The 21,995-nt window shown below is 35.4% G+C and overlaps 1 protein-coding gene across 1 annotated transcript in view; it reads right to left on the reverse strand.

Moving 5' to 3' along the window:
- Positions 1-21,995, reverse strand: part of DNAH7 (dynein axonemal heavy chain 7) — a 250,715-nt gene that overhangs the window by 147,990 nt on the left and 80,730 nt on the right. The window contains exons 19-26 of the mRNA XM_033400318.2: positions 19,871-20,064; positions 18,196-18,394; positions 15,381-15,521; positions 11,160-11,372; positions 7,683-7,792; positions 3,934-4,102; positions 1,566-1,668; positions 1,318-1,445 (exon numbers count right to left, since the gene is read on the reverse strand). Coding sequence (XP_033256209.1) covers positions 1,318-1,445; positions 1,566-1,668; positions 3,934-4,102; positions 7,683-7,792; positions 11,160-11,372; positions 15,381-15,521; positions 18,196-18,394; positions 19,871-20,064 — 1,257 coding nt within the window. The remainder of the gene's footprint in view (positions 1-1,317; positions 1,446-1,565; positions 1,669-3,933; positions 4,103-7,682; positions 7,793-11,159; positions 11,373-15,380; positions 15,522-18,195; positions 18,395-19,870; positions 20,065-21,995) is intronic.

The following is a 21,995-nucleotide window of genomic DNA, read 5'->3' on the forward strand; positions in this document are numbered from 1 at the left end:
ACTGTTTTAACACTTACAATAAATAAAACATGGAAAAGTCTGCATGGGGCATTAACAGACTCAACCAATACTGGTCCCAGCTTTTTATGATTAGCTACTCACAGATGTTTGCCTTTACAAATATTTATGTATTCAGATTGATCCTACTGAATAAAAGGAAAACATGAGTGAATAAAAGTACTGCTACAAAAAGAGCTTTCCAAATGTGTATCCCAATAAAAAGTTGCAAAATGCTTCTTAGATGAAGGAGGATTTACCAGTTTCTATTTTTAAGTCACACCATCCTTCACAAAGGCAAAGTACTAAAACATCACGTCTAACATATAAAAGTGTACAGAATAAAAATACCACAAAAATACTTGGCAGCAGTGAGTCCAATCAAAAGTGTTTTCGATGGAAAAGTACCTCAACTAGTCTGAGAAGCTGTCGTTCTAAAAATGTGGATAGTGGAAGGAATGCAGGATTTAGAGTCAGAAGACTTGGTTTTGGATCCGCAATTATCACTGCATTATTCTTCAACATTTTCTCTCTATGTGCTAGCCATAAACATGCAATTCACCAGAAAAGGATATAAAATGTCTAACAAAGATATGGGGAAAATGTCATATTTCACTAATAATTGAAGAAGTTTGTTTTTTAAATGAAGATTCTAGTCTATTCAATTAGCAAACTGTTTTGTTCTTACAAAAAACTACTGCTGGGTATTAAGGAGAATTGAGAATTGATATGGGATATAAATTGTTTCAACCTCTGTTGGAAGGCAATTTAGCAACACAGCTCTTGGTCTTATGACTCTCCTTAAAGGAAGTATCTTAAAATAGAGAAAAGCCTTAAGTAAAAATTGCTCATTGCAATATTATCTATAATGAAGGAAAACTAAATGCAAGCTAAATGTCAAACAGTAAGCACAGTTCAATAACTTTATTTACAGTTTGAATTATGTTCATAAAGATAGAAAAATGCTCGTATTATATTAACTTGAAAAAAACCTCAGAATTCACAATTTTCTGATTTCAGCATTTAAAATTGAGGAATACGATATAGTAAGCAGTAGAATGGGTACCTTTTTCAATATTTCCTATGTCTTCTAATTTGTATAATTACCACTAATTTTAAAATAGAAGTTTTGGAAATTGCATATCTATTTTTTAAAAGTACTCAAAGCTTTAAAATTATTTTCTAAAACAGTTGTCTAAAATATAACATCTAAAAGCAAAAATTTTTCATAAAATTCAAGAACAGCATGTGCTTTCTTTTTATATATTAACTGTGTTAATCACAGAAAGGAAATCGATGATATAATTGCCTTTTCTGTACCTTCAGATTATCCGGAAGTTCTGATCGCCCAGCATATCCAGGGTTCATTGTTATAAAGACAGCGCACGTGGGGTCAAGTTTTAGTTCAGTTCCTTCAAACACTAGTAAATCCGCACCTGCATTAATACCTGTGAGTAATCAAGAATGAAGTGACTTAGCAATTCCACATATAAATGGGACTGGTGCCATTCATTACCTCCTATATTTCTACTGTTTTCACACAATGCAGAGATAAACTAGTCCATTACCTCTTTGGAGAGTAAGAATTTGTTGAGCAACCACAGACAGTACTTCCAAATCAATTCTGTTAAACTCATCAAAGCAAGCCCAGGCTCCACAAGATAACAGTCCCTGGGAGAAAAGATCAATGAAATTTTTCAATTTTATCTGATTGAATATTACATTGAAATGCTGTATTTTTACCTCATCTTTTCGCGGATTTAATATCCTATCAAGGAAATTGCTTATTCACCCTTATCTTTAAAGCTTTAAAGATGGCTTATTCTTTTATTACCAATTCATTATTCTGCATGAACAAAGAGTTCAATCAACTGGAAAATTTTCCAATTGATTTTTTTTTTTACTTTCTGTGTATATCTTTTGCCATTTAGATGCATATCTATAATTTCATAGCCTTTCTTACTTTTTATTTACAAGCTGATTTTATTTGCTTTTTCCTTATGGACTCCATAGAATGGATTGTAATAATCCTTTAAATAAGATGACTTCTGTTGCCAATGAGACTACTCTCTGGCCTGAGCACCTTAATGACCAACTAACACCGTTTGAGGCACTAGCTTGCAGTTCTAACTCACAGACACCTCATAAGTATGTGCCATTTGGTCATAAGGAAAAACTGTAAAATCAAGCTTGAGTAGTCGAGTCGAAATGTGGACTAACTTTAAAAAATCAATGCAAAAATATTCATTGAATGTACATTCTATAGATTGCATATGTATGTATGTGTGTTTCACTGAGTACCTAGTATATGCCAGGCATGATGTAAGGCACTTTGTATATATCTTTTATGAGAGGAAACTAAGGCTATATCACATAAGATGTTAAGTATCAATAATTAGTACAATGCCATACATCTAATAGTGGCTGACCTTGGATTTGTGTGCAGTTCAATCTACTGAAACACTGGATTAAACATGAATGGCATGCAATCAAAGAGTAGTACATTTTCATTATTTAGAGAAGACTATGACTTAGAAATCTAATACACGATAAAATAAAAGGATTAGAAATCACAGAACAGAATGCTTATGAAGTCACATGTTCAAACAGTTATACAGATTGTGAGGTTCTTAATAGTAAGACCTATGTCTTTTTTATTTTGTTCCCCCATTATTCAGCATGATCCTAACACAAAGTGTCCATATGATCAATACTTATCAATAATCAAATTTAATATTATAAGTATATGAATCTACATCAAAGAATTAAGAATATCATTATATAGATTTGAAAACTTAGCACATACCAGACTTTTCTTTAAACATTTAGGAATATAGTGGCTATTCAAACTACACATAGAATCTTTTAGATTTGCTGTTTATTTCTTTAATCATTACAACAAGGTTGTATATCATGATAGAGGATGATTAAAATAATTACTGGTCACACAAATGTTTTCTTCATATGTTATTCATTATAATATTTTCTTTTATTTTATTCTAATTGTTTCAGCATCACAAATGTAGAGACTTTTTATGCTCCAAATCTATTATAAAATGACTAGGCCATACTTCAGGGAGGAATAGTTTACTGTATGGGGTAGGGTTGTTATATTCCTTTTTGTTAGTTTGTGTATTTTTTTTTTAATGTTAACGTTTTCTGGAGATACTTTTGAAAAGGATTACAGAATCTTTAAAATGTACTTTGAAAAGTATAGAAAAATAGAAATCAAATAAACAAATAAGTAGAGCCCATAATCCCACACGGATAATTTTGTGTTCAATTCTACCGCCTAATATTTTAAGGAATAACAGGCTGTAGCAACAAAGCACTAAAATGACCAGATGTTCATAGGTTACACCGATGAACTTAGGGACTTTATACTTTTAACTTCCCTTTTTGCAATCTTACAGACTCATAAGAGTGGGAATCTGACTCAGAATAAGAAAAAACAAAAGAAGGATTTCAAGTTCACCAAAATGATTAACAAAAAAACAAAAGAAAGATTTCAGGTTCACCAAAAAGATTAATTAGAATGTGTCTATAGAAGTAAATCATTGAACTTGTTAATGATTAATGAACTTGTTAATATTAACTTGTTAATAACAAGATCTACCGGACAAAGAAGTCTTTAGATACCACAATTTCTACATGATGCAGTGGTTCTCAAACTTCTAGCTGTCCAGTATACTGGAGGGACACCACTCATTCATTTCTATCAGTAATACTGACCCATTATAGCAAGGACTGGAGGCAGAGGTCCTTCTCAAATAAGCTTTTGATATAACCCTACTTCTCTCGAGAATTACTGAGATAATACTTTAATTTTAACTTTGCTTAAACTACAGTAAATCTTTTACTTGCATCAAATTATGTTTCATTATGAACAGCCTTTCTGAGAAGTTATCATATCACAAATGACGAGTCAACTCAAACCTTAAAGAATTTTCCTAAAGCCAGATAATCCAACCCATCAGAACAGTTGAAAACAACACATTGTTTGGCTACAGCTTTGGCTAAATCTTTTGTAGTTTCAGTCTTTCCAGTTCCAGCTGGCCCCTCAGGTGCTCCTCCAAGGTGCAGATGAAGGGCTCCAAATAAGGTTCTGAAATATAATAAACAATCTTTGTTGAATAATGTGATTTTTATATACGTTCTGAAAAGAAGAAAAATTTAAGCTGAGAGCCAAATTTTCCACTTCCCCATCAATAACTCCTTCCTTCCTACTAGTCTATGAAAATCTTTGGGCATTACTTTTGTCTGTTATTATGTTTTACTTCTGAGTAGCTGTACATATGACAAAAGCAGAACAAATTCACTTTTGAAATTCAGTGCTGACTTATGGTCAATACAGAGAATTCAGCTGACCCTGAGTCACCCAATCCCCCTACTGCAAGCATATGGAAATGCTACATAAAAGAAAAATATAACAACTTTTGAAATATATACCCATTTTTGAATGAATGAAAAGGAAATTATCAATGAAGAGGGAATGCATAGCTGGAAAAGTAATTAGGTGCTAGAGCTGTAGAGGTGCACATTGGTTTGGAATTTGCATATAAACACAAGTGTATTTATACCCACATAGAAAATAAATCCTTAGAACTGAGCAAGCTGAGGAGCTGGAATGGATTCACTATTTAAAGCTAGAAGACTTGAAAGGCTGCCTTGTGTGTAAATGGGAACTAAAATTACTCCAGCAACCTACTCAAGAGACAAAGAAGAGTCAACTAAGGAAGAGACAGGAAGCTTACCCTTCATACAGTGCCCAACGAGAAACCTACATTTCACGGAGGGTGGGATCCAGTTCCCATTACTGATGGGCCATGAACCCAAAATGAGAAATTAACATTAAAATTTTGTTCTGAAAACCCTAGAGCCCTCCACAGAGATAAATGTAAAACTGCTCCACATGGACACCTCCACAGCTGAGAAAATGTAAGACTACACGGGGAAACAACCCCTACTAAATTTAGCTCACAGCTAAAACTGGAATGAGAGATCAGAATTAAGAATCAGACTTGCAGTGACAAAGGCAGTTGGACAATCGTCTGGGAGGGTTACTGCACATATGGCACTCTGCCTTCTTTGGTATCCTAGCAATTTTTTTAAAATAAGATTTTAAATAAAAAGCAATACACATCGGGCTTCCCTGGTGGCGCAGTGGTTGAGAGTCCACCTGCCAATGCAGGGGACACGGGTTCGTGCCCCGGTCCAGGAAGATCCCACATGCTGCAGAGCGGCTAGGCCCGTGAGCCATGGCTGCTGAGCCTGCACGTCCGGAGCCTGTGCTCCGCAACGGGAGAGGCCACAACAGTGAGAGGCCCACATACCTCCCCCCGCCAAAAAAAAAGCAATACACATCTAAAATTGTGGGGAAAAACAAGCCAATTTCATAAGAGAGGCAACATGGAATCTAGCAATGAAAAATACAATCACTGAACTTTTGAAAACTCAGTAAACAGAATAAATAGCAGAGAAAACCTAAAGAAACAGAGTTATGCACTAGAAGATAAATATGAGGAAATCACCCGGGGAGAGAGGTCAACTATAAGAAAAGTTAAAGACATAGAAAGAAGGAAGAGAATGGGGAAAAGGCAAAATTCAAAAAACAATGGCTAAGAATTTGCCAGAATTAAAGATATTAATTGAAAAAGTCCCAAGTAGGATAAATAAAAACTCTTCCACATCTAGTAACATCCAGTGATGTTACTGTTTATCAACAATAAAGAGAAAACCTTAGAAACTACAATGGAGAAAATTACCTATAAAGGAATAATAATTAGAATAACAGAATACTCAGCAGGAGCGATGAATGCCAGTAGAATATCTTTGGAGAGCTGAGGGAAAATTACTGTTCATCTACAGTTTTATACCTAGCTAATCTATCATTTAATAATCTAGTGAAGACTAAAAGAAAAAAAAAGAGAAGAAGAAGAAAAGAAAGAGGTAATTTTAGATAAATACTGGTATAGCTCACTACTTGCAGAGCCTCACTTGAACAATTACTAAAAGCTATTGCCTAGTAAGGAGAAAAATTAAACCAGAAATCAGACAAAGAAAGAAGCAATGGCAAGTAAAGACACTGATAAAAGTTTTGGTAAACCTACATAAATATTAGTTGTAAAATAATGTGTAACGGTATATAAACACAGATCGTTCTGTGTTAGAATTTTGACTAAAACCCCAAGCTGAGAGCTTTAAAATATTTAAAGTCAAGAGAATGCCTGCAGCTTCTCCTGATGGCAGAGTAGGAGAAAACAGGGATGGTAAGAAAGATCCACTCTTACTGATGGCAAAACAAATGTGTGTATCATCTGGCCAGATTTAGATCCCACTGGAAGGGAACCAGATTTGAGTCAAGCTGAATGGGACCCTGTGCAGGAGGCCCATGTAGAATCAGAGGAGACCCCAGGAAGAGGGTCAGTGTGTGGTGGACCTCAGCAGAGGCTGAAGCAAAAGTCACCAGCAGCCAGCCAGAGAAGGCATTTTCCGCAGGTGGGAGAAGCAGGTGACTGCAGATTCCCAAAGAACCCACATAAACATCCCCTGGGAGATCTGGTACATCTAGACTTGTGCCATCAAGGAAGGCACTAAACAGCCAGGAGATAGTTGTCACCCAAGACACCTGTCACCTATAAACCTACCTCTCCCTTTCCTTCTCCTCTCCTCCATCAACCCCCAACACTAGAGGAGCTAAAAGATGAGCTATTGAGGGATGAATGCAAAGGACAGGGACAAAAATGACAAAAGACTGACCACATTTACCTTCCCAAATGCAGGCCATGAGCTTGAGTCAAGCTCAAGCTGGAAGGGAAGGGATGTTTTAAACTGGTTGAAAAATAGTAACTTTCATTTTAGACCTAAATGGACTTTTAGTACCTGAAAATAATAACACTATTCATTAACATATTAAAGTTGCCAGAAAGAGTAGGAATCTACCTTAGATTTCATCCAGAAATGGGGAAAATATTTGATAGAGCAAGTTTAAAAGAATGGTGATAAAAAAGAACAAAATTGCTTTCTGCTCGCATCCTGAGACTGGTTTCGTCAATAAACTACTTACAGTTGAGAAAATGAAAACAACAAAGTTTAATTTAGTATTTGACAATAATTTGGAGTATGGGAGATGGGACCTTGGCGTTAAACATAAAGGTCTTTTATTATTCAGAAGGACAATAAAAAACAATGTACATGTAAATACCTATGAGATACCTGATGGAGATATCCAGCAGGCATGTGTGTGGAGAAACTTAACAGGAGAGAGACCTTGGCTGGCGGTACAGGTTTGGGGATCTTCAGAATGTAGGCTGTTAAAGCCTAAGAATGGATGAGGACATTCAGGAAACCATGACGCAGGAAACAAAACAATACATGAAGACAGAATTCTAGAAAATTCCTTGGAGAAGGAAGAAGGATGTCTCAAATGATCCAAAAGGAAGAGTCAGAAGTTTCAAGAAAGGAGAAATGAACAAAGTAAAAAAATAACAGGAACGCCTGATAATACTTTGAGCTCTAGAGCTGAGAGGAAGACGCCAGCAGAGAAAGAAATTGAAGGTCATGTTGAGACAAGAATTAAGGGTCTAGGCAAAGATAACAGAGGATACATTTGGTGCTTAAAAAATTGAGTAATTTAGGAGTGAGTGAAAGTTGTTCCAATTAGATCTTTAAATTAATGAGTTTACCTGTAACACCTGTCAGTGAGTGGAGTAATAACCAGCCTAAGAGAATTACCCAGATATTCATATCCATATCGTAAACCAGCATTAATCATCTTTGTTTCTAAATGATTGTCCTAGTACAAATCAGATAAAATGAAGTTAGCTTAAATAATAAAAATTTAAATAATATGAAACCTCAAGTTCTTAAATAATAGCCATGTTGTAAACAACAACTTTAAATTTCACTTTTCAGGCATCATTTAATTCAGTAGAAGAATTCAATATCTAATTTCCTTGGATAAGTAATTGAAGTCACTGGCTTCAATTTTCCCCGTAGAACAACTTTGGAAAGTGTATTTATTCTTTACCTCTCTTATATTTTCTTTTTTTAAACTTGCTAACACTATTTTATTAAGGTATAATTGACATACAACATTATATTAGTTTTAGGATACAACATAATGATTCCATATTTATATTTATTGCAAAATGATCACCATAATAAGTCAACATCCCTCACCATACAGTTAGAATTTTTTTCTTGTGAGGAGAACTTTTAAGACCTACTTTTCGCAACTTTCAAGCATGCAATACAGTATTATTAACTACAGTTGCCATGCTGTATATTACATCCCCATGAATTACTTATTTTATGACTGGAAGTTTTGACCTTTTGACTCCTTTCACCCATTTCTCTCACCTTCCCTACCCTCACCCCCAGGCAACCCCCAATCTGTTCTCTGTATCTCTCAGCTTTTTTATTTTTATTTTATTTTGTTTTTTAGATTCCACATATAAGTGAGATCACATGGTATTTGTCTTTCTCTGACTTATTTCACTTAGTATAATGCCTTCAAGGTCCATTCATGCTGCTGTAAATGTCAGTATTTTTTATGGCTGAGTAGTATTCTATTACATATCGATATCTATATCTATATATCTCACATCTTCTTTAACCACTCATCCATCAATGAACATTTAGTTTGTTTCCATATCTTGGCTGTTGTAAAAAATAATGCAATTAACATGGGTGTGCATATATCTTTTTGAGTTAAGTGTTTCTGTTTTCTTCAGATAAATACCCAGAAGAGGAATTGCTGGATCATACGGTAGTTCTATTTTTAAAGTTTTTTTTGAGGAGTCTCCATACTGTTTTCCATGGTGGCTGCACCAATTTACATTCCCACCAAAAGTACATGAGGGTTCCCTTTTTTCCAAATCCTTGCCAAGATGTGTTACCTCTTGTCTTTTTGAGAACAGCCATTCTACCAGGTGTGAGATGATATCCCATTGTGGTTTTGATTTGCATTTTCCTGACAATTAGTGATGTTGAGCATCTTTTCATGTGCCTGTTGGCCATCTGTATGTCTTCTTTAGAAAACTATCTATTCAGATTCTCTGCCCATTTTTTATTTATTTATTTAAGTGTCCAAGAGGTGCTTTATTTATTTATTTAACATCTTTATTGGAGTATAATTGCTTTACAATGGTGTGTTAGTTTCTGCTTTATAACAAAGTGAATCAGCTATAATATACATATACCCCCATATCTCCTCCCTCTTATGTCTCCCTCCCACCCTCCCTATCCCAACCCTCTAGGTGGTCACAAAGCACGGAGCTGATCTCCCTGGGCTATGCGGCTGCTTCTGCCCATTTTTTAATCAGATTTTTTTTGCTATTGAGTTGCATCTGTTCCTTATCTATTTTGGATTTAACCTCTTATCAGATATATAGTTTGCAAATATTTTCTCCTATTCAGTAGGTTGCCTTCTCAATTTGTTGATGCTTTACTTTGATGTGCAGAAGCTTGATACAGTCCCACTTGTTTATTTTTGCTTTTGCTGCCTTTGCTTTTGGTGTCAAATTCAAAAAATCACCAAGACCAATGTAAAGGAGCTTACCACCTATGTTTTCTTGGAATTTTATGGTTTCAAGTCTTACATTCAAGTCTTTAATCCATTTTGAGTTAATTTGGGGGTATGATGTAAGATAGTGATACAATTTCATTCTTTTGCATGTGGCTGTCCAGTTTTCCCAACACCATTTATTAAATGTCCTTTCCCCATTTATATTCTTGGCTCCTTTGTTGTAAAGTAATTGACCATATATGTGTATGTTTATTTCTGGACTCTTTATTCTTTTCCAATGATCTATGTGTCTCTTTTCATGCCAATACCATACTGGTTTGATTACTTTAGCTCTGGTAATATAATCTGAAATCAGGGAGTGTGATGCCTCCAGCTTTGTTCTTCTTTGTCAAGACTGCTTTGGCTATTTGGGGTCTTTTTTGTTTCCATAAAAAAATATTAGGATTGTTTGTTCTATTGTTGTGAAAAATGCCATTGGAATTTTGATAGAAATTGCATTAAGTCTGTAGATTGCTTTGGGTAGTATGGACATTTTAGCAATGTTGATTCTTCCAATCCGTGAACACAGATCTTTTCATTTATTTGTGTCTTCTTCAATTTCTTTCATCAGTGTCTTATAGTTTTCAGTTTATAGGTCTTTCACCTTCTTGGGTAAATTTATTCCTAAGTTATTTTATTCTTTTTGAGCAATTGTAAATTGGATTGTTTTCTTACTCTTTTTGATAGTTCATTATTCTCCTATATTTTCAATCATTTGTTCAACTTGTTTTCACTGTAGAGGGAGTATTATCATCATCACCATTTTACAGATAAGGAAGCGGGTGCCTGAAGAGAGTAGGTAACTTGCCCAAGTCACACAACTGGTAAGGGGAGGATGTAGCATTTGAAACAATCAGTCTACAGTCTGAGCTCCTAACCACTGTACTCACGGCCTCATATGGTTTTCCAGGGTTCTGGTTGTTGTAACTCTTCTCTTCCCACTCCATACCTCCCAAAGCCTTTCACAAAAGTGAATATGATAACTTCTCAGTCTCTATCTCCAATCCTCAGCTCTCTCTTCCCATTCTCAGCAGGCCCAGTCTTGTTCACTGTACTGTTCCTGCTCCTCCTGCCTTCCTGATGGTGACTGACATCACCAACTACATAGATCCCCTGATAAAAACCTTCCTCCAGATCATGTTTCTGGTTAGTTCAATTGATCAACAAGAGGAAAGTTTAATGACTAAATCATACTAAAACAGTCTGATTTGTACACTCTTTAGATGCATCAGGAATCTAAGAACACAATTATAAACTGATTAGTTTCAACATTTTACAGATTCAGCAAGCATAATGACTAATTTCAAATGAGTAATTTTTTATAATTACTCATAGTTTGTGTGCATCTATATATGTATTTCTATGTAACTATACATTTGGATACAGATATAAACACAGTTTTCAAACACTTGACATATAGTTTTTGGCTGCCTTAATCTTCAATCTGGAGAATGCTTTTTAGGTATAGTCAGCCATCAGCTAAAATCCTAAAATCCTATATTACTGATACTATTTCTCATGTGAGCTAGCAAGCACAAATTATATACCTGTGAGCTGAAATTGCTGAGTAATAACATTCAGTGATATTACTTACTTGCCAATAGTACCTAAGCTGACTTAACCATTCAAAGTCAGAGTCATCACTAACTTTCTTTTTAACAAGTGTTGTGAGAACATCTCTAGCATGGACATCCAGCACCACGAGGGCTCCCAGAGTAACACGATTCTGCTTGGACAATTTGCCACGAACCAAGGTGACAATATCATCAATTTGTTTGTTACATTTTTCCAAGTATTGCTCAAGAGACTGAAAGAAAATAAGATATAATTACTCAGTGTGATCAGAATCCTTTTGAACAAAAAATTTTTGACCTAGCATGTATACAGAGTATTTTCTACATTTTTATTATAACTTTCCATATGACATAACTTAAAAATAATCAAAAAAAATTTTTTTACTACAAAGGTATTAGGTGAACAAGCTCAATCAGGCCAGACATAGTTGACATACATGGTTTGCGCCTACCCAACATCCCCTCCTTTCCATTTCTGCTCTTGTATGCTCTTGTGGTTTTGTGAGCTGTCAATCATATTGCCCCATCTCCAAGGCAATATGAAGGAGGGCATGTGTGACCCAACCAGAGCCAATCACACTTCTTTCCAGGGACTGCTATACAGATGGGAAGAAAAGTGCTTTTCACTAGGCTTGGGAGACTCTCAGAATGCCAATCCGAAGCTACTGAAAGCCTTCACCCCACTGCAGAAAAAAGCCTGACAGAGACCAGTAGAGATGAAAAATAGACAACAAAAGAGAAACTGCAGCAGTGATGAAGCCCTGAGATCCTGATTCCAAATGCTCTACCTTAGATCTCATGAATCCATCTAGTACTCCTGTGTGAGCTTCTGAGTAGGATTTGTGCCACTTGAAATGGAAAGATCCTAAAACACAAAACAGCTAACATTTTAGTTTACGGTGAGCTAAGGCCAGTTCTAAGGATCAGGCTCTTTTGGGAGGGGTCTCTTTTCCGGTGGGTAAATCTGATCAGTATGTGAAAAAGAGAAGAGGGTTTAGGAAAATGAAATTAAAATCAATGAAAACTGCTGTGCCTAAGGGAAGTGTAAATATGCTGCAGCAGGCTGATGTGGTCACTTTTCCCCTCTCTAATAATATTTAATAAGCATTGGGCACCAATGAGTTTATTTCACTCCTTTAGGACCAGGTTAAGTGGTAGCAATGAAACTAAAAATGAGGATTTCCAAGGATGAGAAAAGCTTAAAGGGTAGAGTTGGAGACTTGTTTCTTTAAGGGTCACTTTTATTACTCCTTGAAATATTTTATCCTTTTTTTTAGGAAGTCATTTTTTCAAAAGTTTGGTGCTTGAACACTATTCCATTTATATCATTTTCATAATTAATTGCTATTAATTTGCTTCATAAGTAGTGAAAAATAAAATTCTGTCCCACCTATGTTTAAATAACCCCAAGTGTTTAAATTCTTGGAGCCAATTGGTGAATTTAAGTATATTGAGTACACAGATTAGTAAGAATAGTTTTGCTCCCAAGAACACAAACTACGCCAGGTGGTGCATCTTAGTTTCCTAATCAGTAAAAGTCAGGATCTTTGAGAGCCTTACCAGTTCTCACATACTGTAGTTCAACACAAGGCATAAGATTAAACTTTTAATGTTTGGACCTGACAGTATAAATTATACGTCCATAAGAATTTGTTACTATTTACATCAGCAGAATGTATTTTGCTACACTAGAGAAACAGATTTAGAACTAAAATTTAGCTTCAAACTGTGATGAACTAAGTTCTTTAGGAACCATATTATAATAATGAGAATTCAGATCAGCTAGATTGAAAAAAATCATGATATTGAATCACTTTTGTTACATTTTATTCATTGTAAACTGTTCTGTACAGTGAACTAATGAATCTAAAGGTAACTATCAATACTTTATACAGTTATCCAAAATAAACCCTGTGTGGAATCATATTTTTATCATACCTAGTTCCCTCTACATACACAATGATAAACTGACTCAAAATCATAGCAATATTTGCAATAACCCAAGCTCTGTGACAGTGGTGATTCTTTCATTCATTTTTAGCCCCTGTAATAGCTCATATACTGACTAGTTCCACAGTGACTATTCCTTGAATAAATAAATGGAAACAGATCCTGAGGGGAATGGGTCCTCTGGAAGTGGGACAGTACAACATGGTGCTATCATAGCATCCAGCTCCAGACAACTTGGAGTGTTTGCAGAGAATGGAAATGTCTAGTCTCCTCTGAGGCTGCCAAGAGTCTCCAGCTACTGAACCAAAGATATCAGTTTCGAATGTGAACCACACATTAATTAAGGAAAAAGTCATCAACACACAGAATACTAAAACATGTGCTACCCTCCCCTGATAGAAACACATATTAAATCACCAGTGCTTTAGAATACTAAAACATGTGCCATCCCCTCCTGATGCTGCTACAGAACCTAAACAGACTGAATATGCATGAGATACAGACAGGGACAAGGTACACAGACAGCAGATGAAGGGCATATTGAAGCAGAGTATTCACAAGCAGAGGAAAAAGGAAAGAATTAATTTTTAAGGACATGTACAACGCTTAATTTCACTCCATGAAATTTAGCTATGTGAAACATCACAAAACACAACAGAAGAGAACAATCCAGCAAGTAACAGCAAAAAAGGCTTGCTAGGTTCCACTCAATTACAGCTTTAGAGGATCTACGTCTATGAAGCTGAGTCCCCCTGGAGTAGTAGTCACTTAAGGCGTGGATTCTCATTTTGGCTTTCTCTGTGAACGGCTCCATACATGCACCATATTACACGAGTGGGATAAAATGGAGTAAACTAATAAATGAGTGATAAATAACCTCATCTCAGTATCAGTGGATACTGTTGTAAGCCAGAAAAAATCTATTTGTATCTGTATAAAATATGCTAAGAACAATATGGTAAGAATTGTAGGCAGATAGCTTTGAGCAGAGGACACATTGAAATGGAATGACCTAAATTGTGTGTCCCTTGAGAAACAAATTACACCTGGGAGATAAGTAGAAGCATGAAAGGTTTACACTTAAATTCTCTACCTCAACTCCTACTTGTTCCAGAGAAAAATATTGTTTTGACAGACGGGTGGAGGTTTAATAAGCACCACGTTTAAATTGAAGAAATGTGGAAGATGCCTACAAATTTGTCTTATTTGATCACATTTGCTTCTTTGTTCCCTCTATTTCCCATAGTGATGAATGAGAAAGTTGGCATGGTGGTTTGGGGGGCCAGCCAGCAAGGAGCGAGATCCATGTCCCCCAGCAACCCACATTGGCGATAGAGGAATCCCTTTGTGTGGGGAGGTGGCTGCGTGGTAGCTTAAAAGTAAAAAGACAAAATGAAGTTTCTGGACCCATTGGGGAGAAAAGAAACATGCACATAGACAGCCAAGAGCCCAGGAGTATCCCCAAGGGCTTACTGCTGTAAGGGAAACCCTCATTCCCCGTGCTCTGGTTTCCATGAGGAAAGACTTTTTCCTAAAAATCCCTGACGTCCTGCCCTATGCCCTTATCCTTTCCTCAGAGGAGAAATAAGTGACCTGTTGGTAAGTTGGAGTGAACTAAGCATGTGTCACTCAGCTCCCTCCTCTATGAGACCTGCCTGCTTACAAAGAATACGAGTCTCTCTCAAACCCTACACTCACCAGTGCTCAACAATACCTTACAGACAATAATGCCAAACTCCATGTAAAAAAATACATGAAAAACTCATGGTTTTAAACAACATCTGCAATTGCTAGATTCCAACTGACCTATCAGTCAACCAAAAGTTGACCTGCTTGGAATCCTACCTTATGGATAAGAATGCTGCTTCTGTTTTTAATATTATTTTAATATTATTATTTTAATATTATAATATTAAATATATATTTGTTAGAATAATTAATATTAAGCATCATTCAAAATATTATTATTTACTAAAAATCAGTACACTAAAAATTAAAATAGTCAAAATAAGTCAATTAATATCTTTTGTCTTCATAGGGTAGTTTTACTGAAGATATAAAAGAGAATTATGTTATGTATTTCCTCCTAAACTTTCTGAGTTTAGGACATTTCTTTGTCCTATTATTACTGTATTTTTAAAGGCATAAAAATGTATATAATAAAAAGATTGAGGCTCCAGTACGCTTGGCTTTTTGAGTGGACTGTCTTTATTTTTTTTTAGAATAATTGTATTTTGGCAATTATAACTATTTAAAAAATGCTGCAAAACCTGTGGGTAATAAAAGCTTACCTTTTGTCCTTTTGCAATAGCTGTTTGTACTTCTGTTGTCCAAAAGGTTTGGGATACACAGAGAACTGTCTGTCCAGGCCAATCTCTTACCCAGTTAATTCGTTCATGTTGTGTATAGGCAGAAAGTGCATCTCTAATTACCTAATTGAAAAAGAAAATGCTAAAGGTAAACAATTTCATACTTTACTTGAACAAGCTAAAAAATGAAGAGCTAACTCCTGAGTGGATTATCTTGTACTGCTCAACTTCTTACAGCTTAGCCAATGATGAAGATTTAAAGCATGTAACTAGACAATTTCAAGTTTTTCCATACACCTGAGAGCAAAACAACTATATTACATAGCATTTTATTTTGCTGATACATAATCTATTTGTGTGAACCACATTATATGAAATATTTCTTTGGCCAGTCGTAGCCAAAAATGTCCTGGGTACATCTGGACTGAATGCAAGCAATTTAATTACAAAACATAAGTTCAAATAATTCCAAAATGAGATCTGTCAAATTCACACATTATTTTCTTTGAACTTAATCAGATCCCCACTCAGCCATGTGTATATTTGTACATGCACACTCAAGCACCCTACACAATTCCTCTAAAGTTCCTCCTGTGTTTCCAGACCTCACTCCCTCTCAGTCCTGTAGTTTGATGCCCAAGGCTATGATGACAGGGTGGATATATAATTCATTCATGGAGAGTTGAGAGCTGTAAATTCAGGAAGCCTAAGTCATGTACTTTACTACATATGTTTTCAGTGAATTCATAGATCCACTTTTTCTATCAGCCATCAGTGGGAAACATTCCAATCTATTATATGTATCAATCAAAAATAGTAGCATCTATGAGGTGATAGTCACGTTAATGTCTGAATTTCAGAAAAGATTATCAAAATTACATTTTTCTGAGAAATATATAAGAATAGGCAAATCTTTCTGGATTTCTAGTTTAGCTAGGATATTTACGGAGTTGAATAGAAATGAAGGGCAATGTTGTCTATTGATAATAAAGAAAATGTAAAAGGCCAGAGGAAGCCACAGAAAGGGCAGGTGAAAAGGAGAAACTGAGAGATGGGAGGAACACAGGAAAGAATAGAAGGTACAGTAGAGAAACGCCAAAGATGGAATAAATGTGTGTTCTAGAAGGACACTGTGGAGAGAATAGGAGGGAGGCATTAAAATCTAAATCACAAATTTCTATACAGTTGTATGAGGAGAAATATGAGTACATAAAGTTCTATAATATTGTATATAAAATATATTATTAAACTGTGTATGCCATATATGAAAAATAACATACTTTGGCAGTAGCAAGATGCCAAACTACAGCAAACTGCAGTATTAAACCCATAATAATCCAGTAAGATAAAAGGGCAAAGGTGCCAAGAACGTGATTTTTTATTATTTAGAAATGACACAAAATTCACTTAATTTAGGCATGCAGTAGCCTTTCAAGCATGCAAATACGTATAGCACAACACAGTAACACACATAGCTCCTATCTGTAGTATTTTACATTGCATTCACTTGCATTTTTCCCACCGACACAAACTTACACATGAACATTTAGGGAAGATATTTCCTAGCCGCTTACTTGCCACCCCATCTTAATGCTCTGAAATGGTAACCAAAATATTTTCTCTGAGTACTTTGACAAACAAAATTAAAAGAATAGTTGAAATAGTATTAGATATGTCTAAAATAATGAGTTACCACTGTATACATCAAGTAACAAACCATATAACCAATTCAATGCTGCTAAGTAGTGGTCCAAGTGAAATGCATTTAACTGCTGATAGCTGCGTAAATGGGAAAGCTGCTTGTCAATATTTATCAAGCCCTACGAAAGCTCATCCTCTTTTGCCCAGTGATTCTACATATGAGAAGTTATCATAAGAAAATAAATAATTCAATCAAAGAAACCAGTATGCATAAGGACATTCATTATCACTTAACCCATAATAGGGAGAAATGGGAACCTGTCCAAAAGATTTTGCATCTATTGAAAAAATACAAAGCAAGCAGATATTAAAATTATATTTAAGAGAAAGGAGCATTAAGACACATGATGTACATTAAACACCTAGATTCCAGTGAATTTTTCAATAATGTGTGACAGCATCTGAAAAATTCATGAAAACTGTTGTTGATTAGGGCTTGATGCCATATTTCCTTCTCATTCTTTCTCTCATGCTTCCCTGCTCAATCATGATTTTTATTCCTGGTAAGGAACTTGAATGCTAAGTCCACATTATAGTAAAAAATTAATTAACTGCTCAATTAAGCTCTATCTGCTCCCTCGACTTAAAATTCTCTACTAACAAAAATAATTACAAATGATTGAGGTGGTAATATGCTTTCTGAGATATGGAAGACATGAAGTTACTGTTAATTGTAGAAAGTACTTATGATTTTCTAACATTTTGGTACATATTTTATATATTCACAGAACAAAAGGAACCACCAGAGGAGCATACATGTCAAGGACACTGATGTGAAACTGCAGAGAGGTGCTTCCAAGGCGAGACTAAAGACAGACTGTGCAGACCAAAGTGTGTCTAACATTGAAAGCACAAGAAATGAGACAGACTCATGACTAAAACCCAAGTTTGTTGTAGTATGTATGGTATTTTGTCCCACTTTTCAAGTGAGTCACTACAAAATTAGTATCAGAGACTATATCTTTGCCTTCAATCTATCTGTTACAATTGAATTGGTAATTCATGACTCACTTTTTCTAAATAAAAGTGCATTTATCAATAATACATTAACGTTCTATCATCTTTACTAGAAATAATAATAAATACAGTTGGCTACCTTATGGATGGATTTAATCATAACTCTCTCTAACTCGGCCAACCACTTCTCCACTTGACCTCTGGCTTTGGCTGTTGAAATGGTGTCTACGAGTTCCACCACTTCTCCTTCGCTACTCTTCATGTGAGTGATGTCCAAACTTTCTGTAAATTCCACCTTTGCAATTCCTTCAAAACATTTCTTCAAGTGAGGTTGTACTCTGTCAGGAAAAAAAATGTTTAAGAGACTTAACCAAATAAAAGCAATTCCCTAAATATCAGTGTTCTTTGTAGACCAATCTTCATTCAAAATTCATAAATGTGCACTATGTGTGAGGCCCCTGCTAGATGCTAGAGATGAAGCGCTGATAGAAAATACAGTCCAGTGGGAGATCATCATTAATGGAATAATCACAAAAAGATCTGTAAAATTACAATTATCCTAAGAGCTACATGAGGCTTTGTTTCCAACACAATGAATCAAAAGCTGTTAAAAGTAATACAAGGACCAAACCAATCTTGACCAATAGATAAAACACTAATCTGAAGAATCTTCAAATGCACAAAAAGTAAGATATTTCAACTGGGATCTTCAGAGACTGCTTGCAAATTATGAACTAGGTTTAGTGCTTTACGTAAGTCAACTACTTTGAAGGTGCCCAACTTTAGTCTATTCATTGTAATACAGATGGAACTGACTAAATTCCTCATTCTTGGCACGTTACAAATGACCAATTGAATTTATCTTTCAAACAGGCAAAAAATGGGCAGAGTATAAAAAGTCAGGTGGAAATCTGAGTCTAAATTTATCTTTTTGTCTGGATTACTTGTCTCCTACTTTGAAGGCACAAGACACAAAAGTGACAAATCTAACAAATATCTATTCACTGACTGATGTAAACCAGACAGACTCTCTTCTAAGGAACAGGGAATCAGCTGTGAGGGGGAGAAGGTCAAAAATCTCAGCCATCATGGAGCTTATGTTCTGCTAGAGGAAAGCAAACAGTAAACAAATAAGCACATTATAGAGTAAGCCAGATGATAAAAAGTGTGCTGAAAGAAAACGAGGCAGAGAAGATAATCAAGAAAGGTGACTAGGGAGTGCTGGAAGGGGTGCCACTTTAAATAAGTGGCCAGGGAAGGCCTTCTTGAGTGGCAGATGTTTGAGCAGGTTTCCACAAAGATCTAGAGGAGGTAAAAGAAGTCTTATGGATATTTGGGTGAGGAGGATCCCAGGCAAAGAGAACAGTACACTGAGGGAGGAGGCTGCCCCTTTTATGGGAGAATTACAAGGACTGTAGCAGAATAAACAAGAAGAAAGCTAGTGGGGGATGACTAGGAAGGATCATGGGGGAGCACCTGCGTGGGTGACTGCAAGCCACTGAGAGGGCGCTGACTTTTATTCTGCATGGGACGTAGAAGAGGGATGTGTTCTGAAAAATCTTTAAGACAATATGTGATAAAATGAGAAATCCACTCCAAGGTTCATCACATTTGGAAAAATATCATTCAACGGTATTCCTTATGCTTTTAATAATTATTTAAGTTGATTATTGATATGATTTAGAATAGTCTTGAAAAAAGTTATTACATAAACAAAATCATATATATTTAAGTTCTGCATTATTCTGAAAATTAAAGGCAACAAACTTAGCCATGTATTATATACATATAATATATATGTATATCTTACTTACCTAGTGGGATCTTTAGTCTCAGACAGTATCTCAAGAAGTTCATCGTTAGACAAGAAAAAGAATCTGGGGAAGAAGAGACGCTTCTTTTCCAAATATTCATTAAGTCCTTTAAGAATGAGTTCCAATAGTTCATTAGATTTTTTCAGCCTCTCCAGCATTTTCTCAATAGTTACAACTGCCAGAACATGTTTATCCTAAAAATAAAAAATGTACAACTCAAAAATATTTGATATTCATATTGACTTTATATTCCTATTATTTTTGAGATTGCATGGTTTTAATATAACAAATGTTATTCAAAATTTAAAGTGAATACTTACTTATGTTTTAAAAGTACTCTTGCATAGTCTAGATCTAACCAGCCCTTTAATTGTGTAAAAGCCACGTTGACTTGGTCCTCATTGATGTTGGCCACAATTTCTCATGCTAAGTTAGGAACTGTGAGAGACAATGAGTGTGGCAGGAATGGGGAGGGGGACACTATCTGAACTCACAAGAAGGACAGGAGGAAACAAAAGAGTATGAGATATGTTTGTCTATTGTTCTTCGAGGAAAAGTACTCTAAAAAGATGTCAGCATTATAATTATTATTTTGAATATTATTGTTATCAATAATAATAAAATAACAATTCCTGTTTTATGAGGGTAGATAAAAATAAGGGGTTGGGAGCATGGAGGAAGGAGCTTTCCATAAAGATCTTACATTGCAAAGAACTACCTTTGGAACCGCATTATAACACTCTGCTTGTTGAAGGACTGAAGTTCAAGGTGTGTTCTTCCTGAACTCTCTAGAGACTAAGATTGTTCTACTTTCAAGGCATGGATTTCTGAACATTCTATCACTTGAAAGTGTCACCGTGAGCTGTTTGCTTTAAAGGGATTCAAACACAATCAAGTATTTTTAAAAGCTTTCTTTTATGCTGTAGGATTCAAAATAAGAATTATACCAAAAGCTGGTCTTAAGAACTGATATTTTAAGAAATAGTTTACTGATTTCTCAAAATACCCCTACAAGTAACCACCAGGCTTATGAAAATCTTTAGAAATACATATTAAAACACAATCTAGACAGAGCTGAAATAAAATTCTTTTTACTGTTTTTCCTTAACACATGATTGATGTCATCCAGGTCTAGTCTTGGTCTTATAATCCCAAACTCAGTGTTCACCACTGACACCAATGACAAAGAAAGAATTCTTTACTAAGTAGGCTTAGAAGTGTGAGAGAGAGGTGGCAAAACACATTAGATACCCTGAGAAAACCGAAATTTAAAAAGAGTCATGTACCAAAATGCTCATTGCAGCTCTATTTACAATAGCCCGGAGATGGAAACAACCTAAGTGCCCATCATCGGATGAATGGATAAAGAAGATGTGGCACATATATACAATGGAATGGAATATTACTCAGCCATAAAAAGAAACGAAATTGAGCTATTTGTAATGAGGTGGATAGACCTAGAGTCTGTCATACACAGTGAAGTAAGTCAGAAAGAAAAAGACAAATACCGTATGCTAACACATATATATGGAATTTAAGAAAAAAAAATGTCATGAAGAACCTAGGGGTAAGGCAGGAATAAAGACGCAGACCTCCTAGAGAACGGACTTGAGGTTATGGGGAGGGGGAAGGGTGAGCTGTGACAGGGCGAGAGAGAGTCATGGACATATACACACTAACAAACGTAGTAAGGTAGATAGCTAGTGGGAAGCAGCTGCATGGCACAGGGATATTGGCTCGGTGCTTTGTGACAGCCTGGAGGGGTGGGATAGGGAGGGTGGGAGGGAGGGAGGGAGATGCAAGAGGGAAGAGATATGGGAACATATGTATATGTATAACTGATTCACTTTGTTATAAAGCAGAAACTAACACACCATTGTAAAGCAATTATACCCCAATAAAGATGTTAAAAAAAAAATTAAAAAAAATAAAATAAAAAAAAAAAACACATTAGAGATTTTAATCACCAGACCAAATAAACTTCATGAGACTATACTGGTACATTTAGAAAATTCACATGAAATTAAATCAAGGGAATATTGTTAAAAATTAAAAAGAATTTTAAGATTAACTACTTTAAACCTATTTTTGGTACTTAGCCAAAGAGAGTTTGGTACTGACTGTG

This window comes from Orcinus orca, chromosome 7 (genome assembly GCF_937001465.1).
Source record: "Orcinus orca chromosome 7, mOrcOrc1.1, whole genome shotgun sequence".
Classification (NCBI taxonomy): domain Eukaryota; kingdom Metazoa; phylum Chordata; class Mammalia; order Artiodactyla; family Delphinidae; genus Orcinus; species Orcinus orca.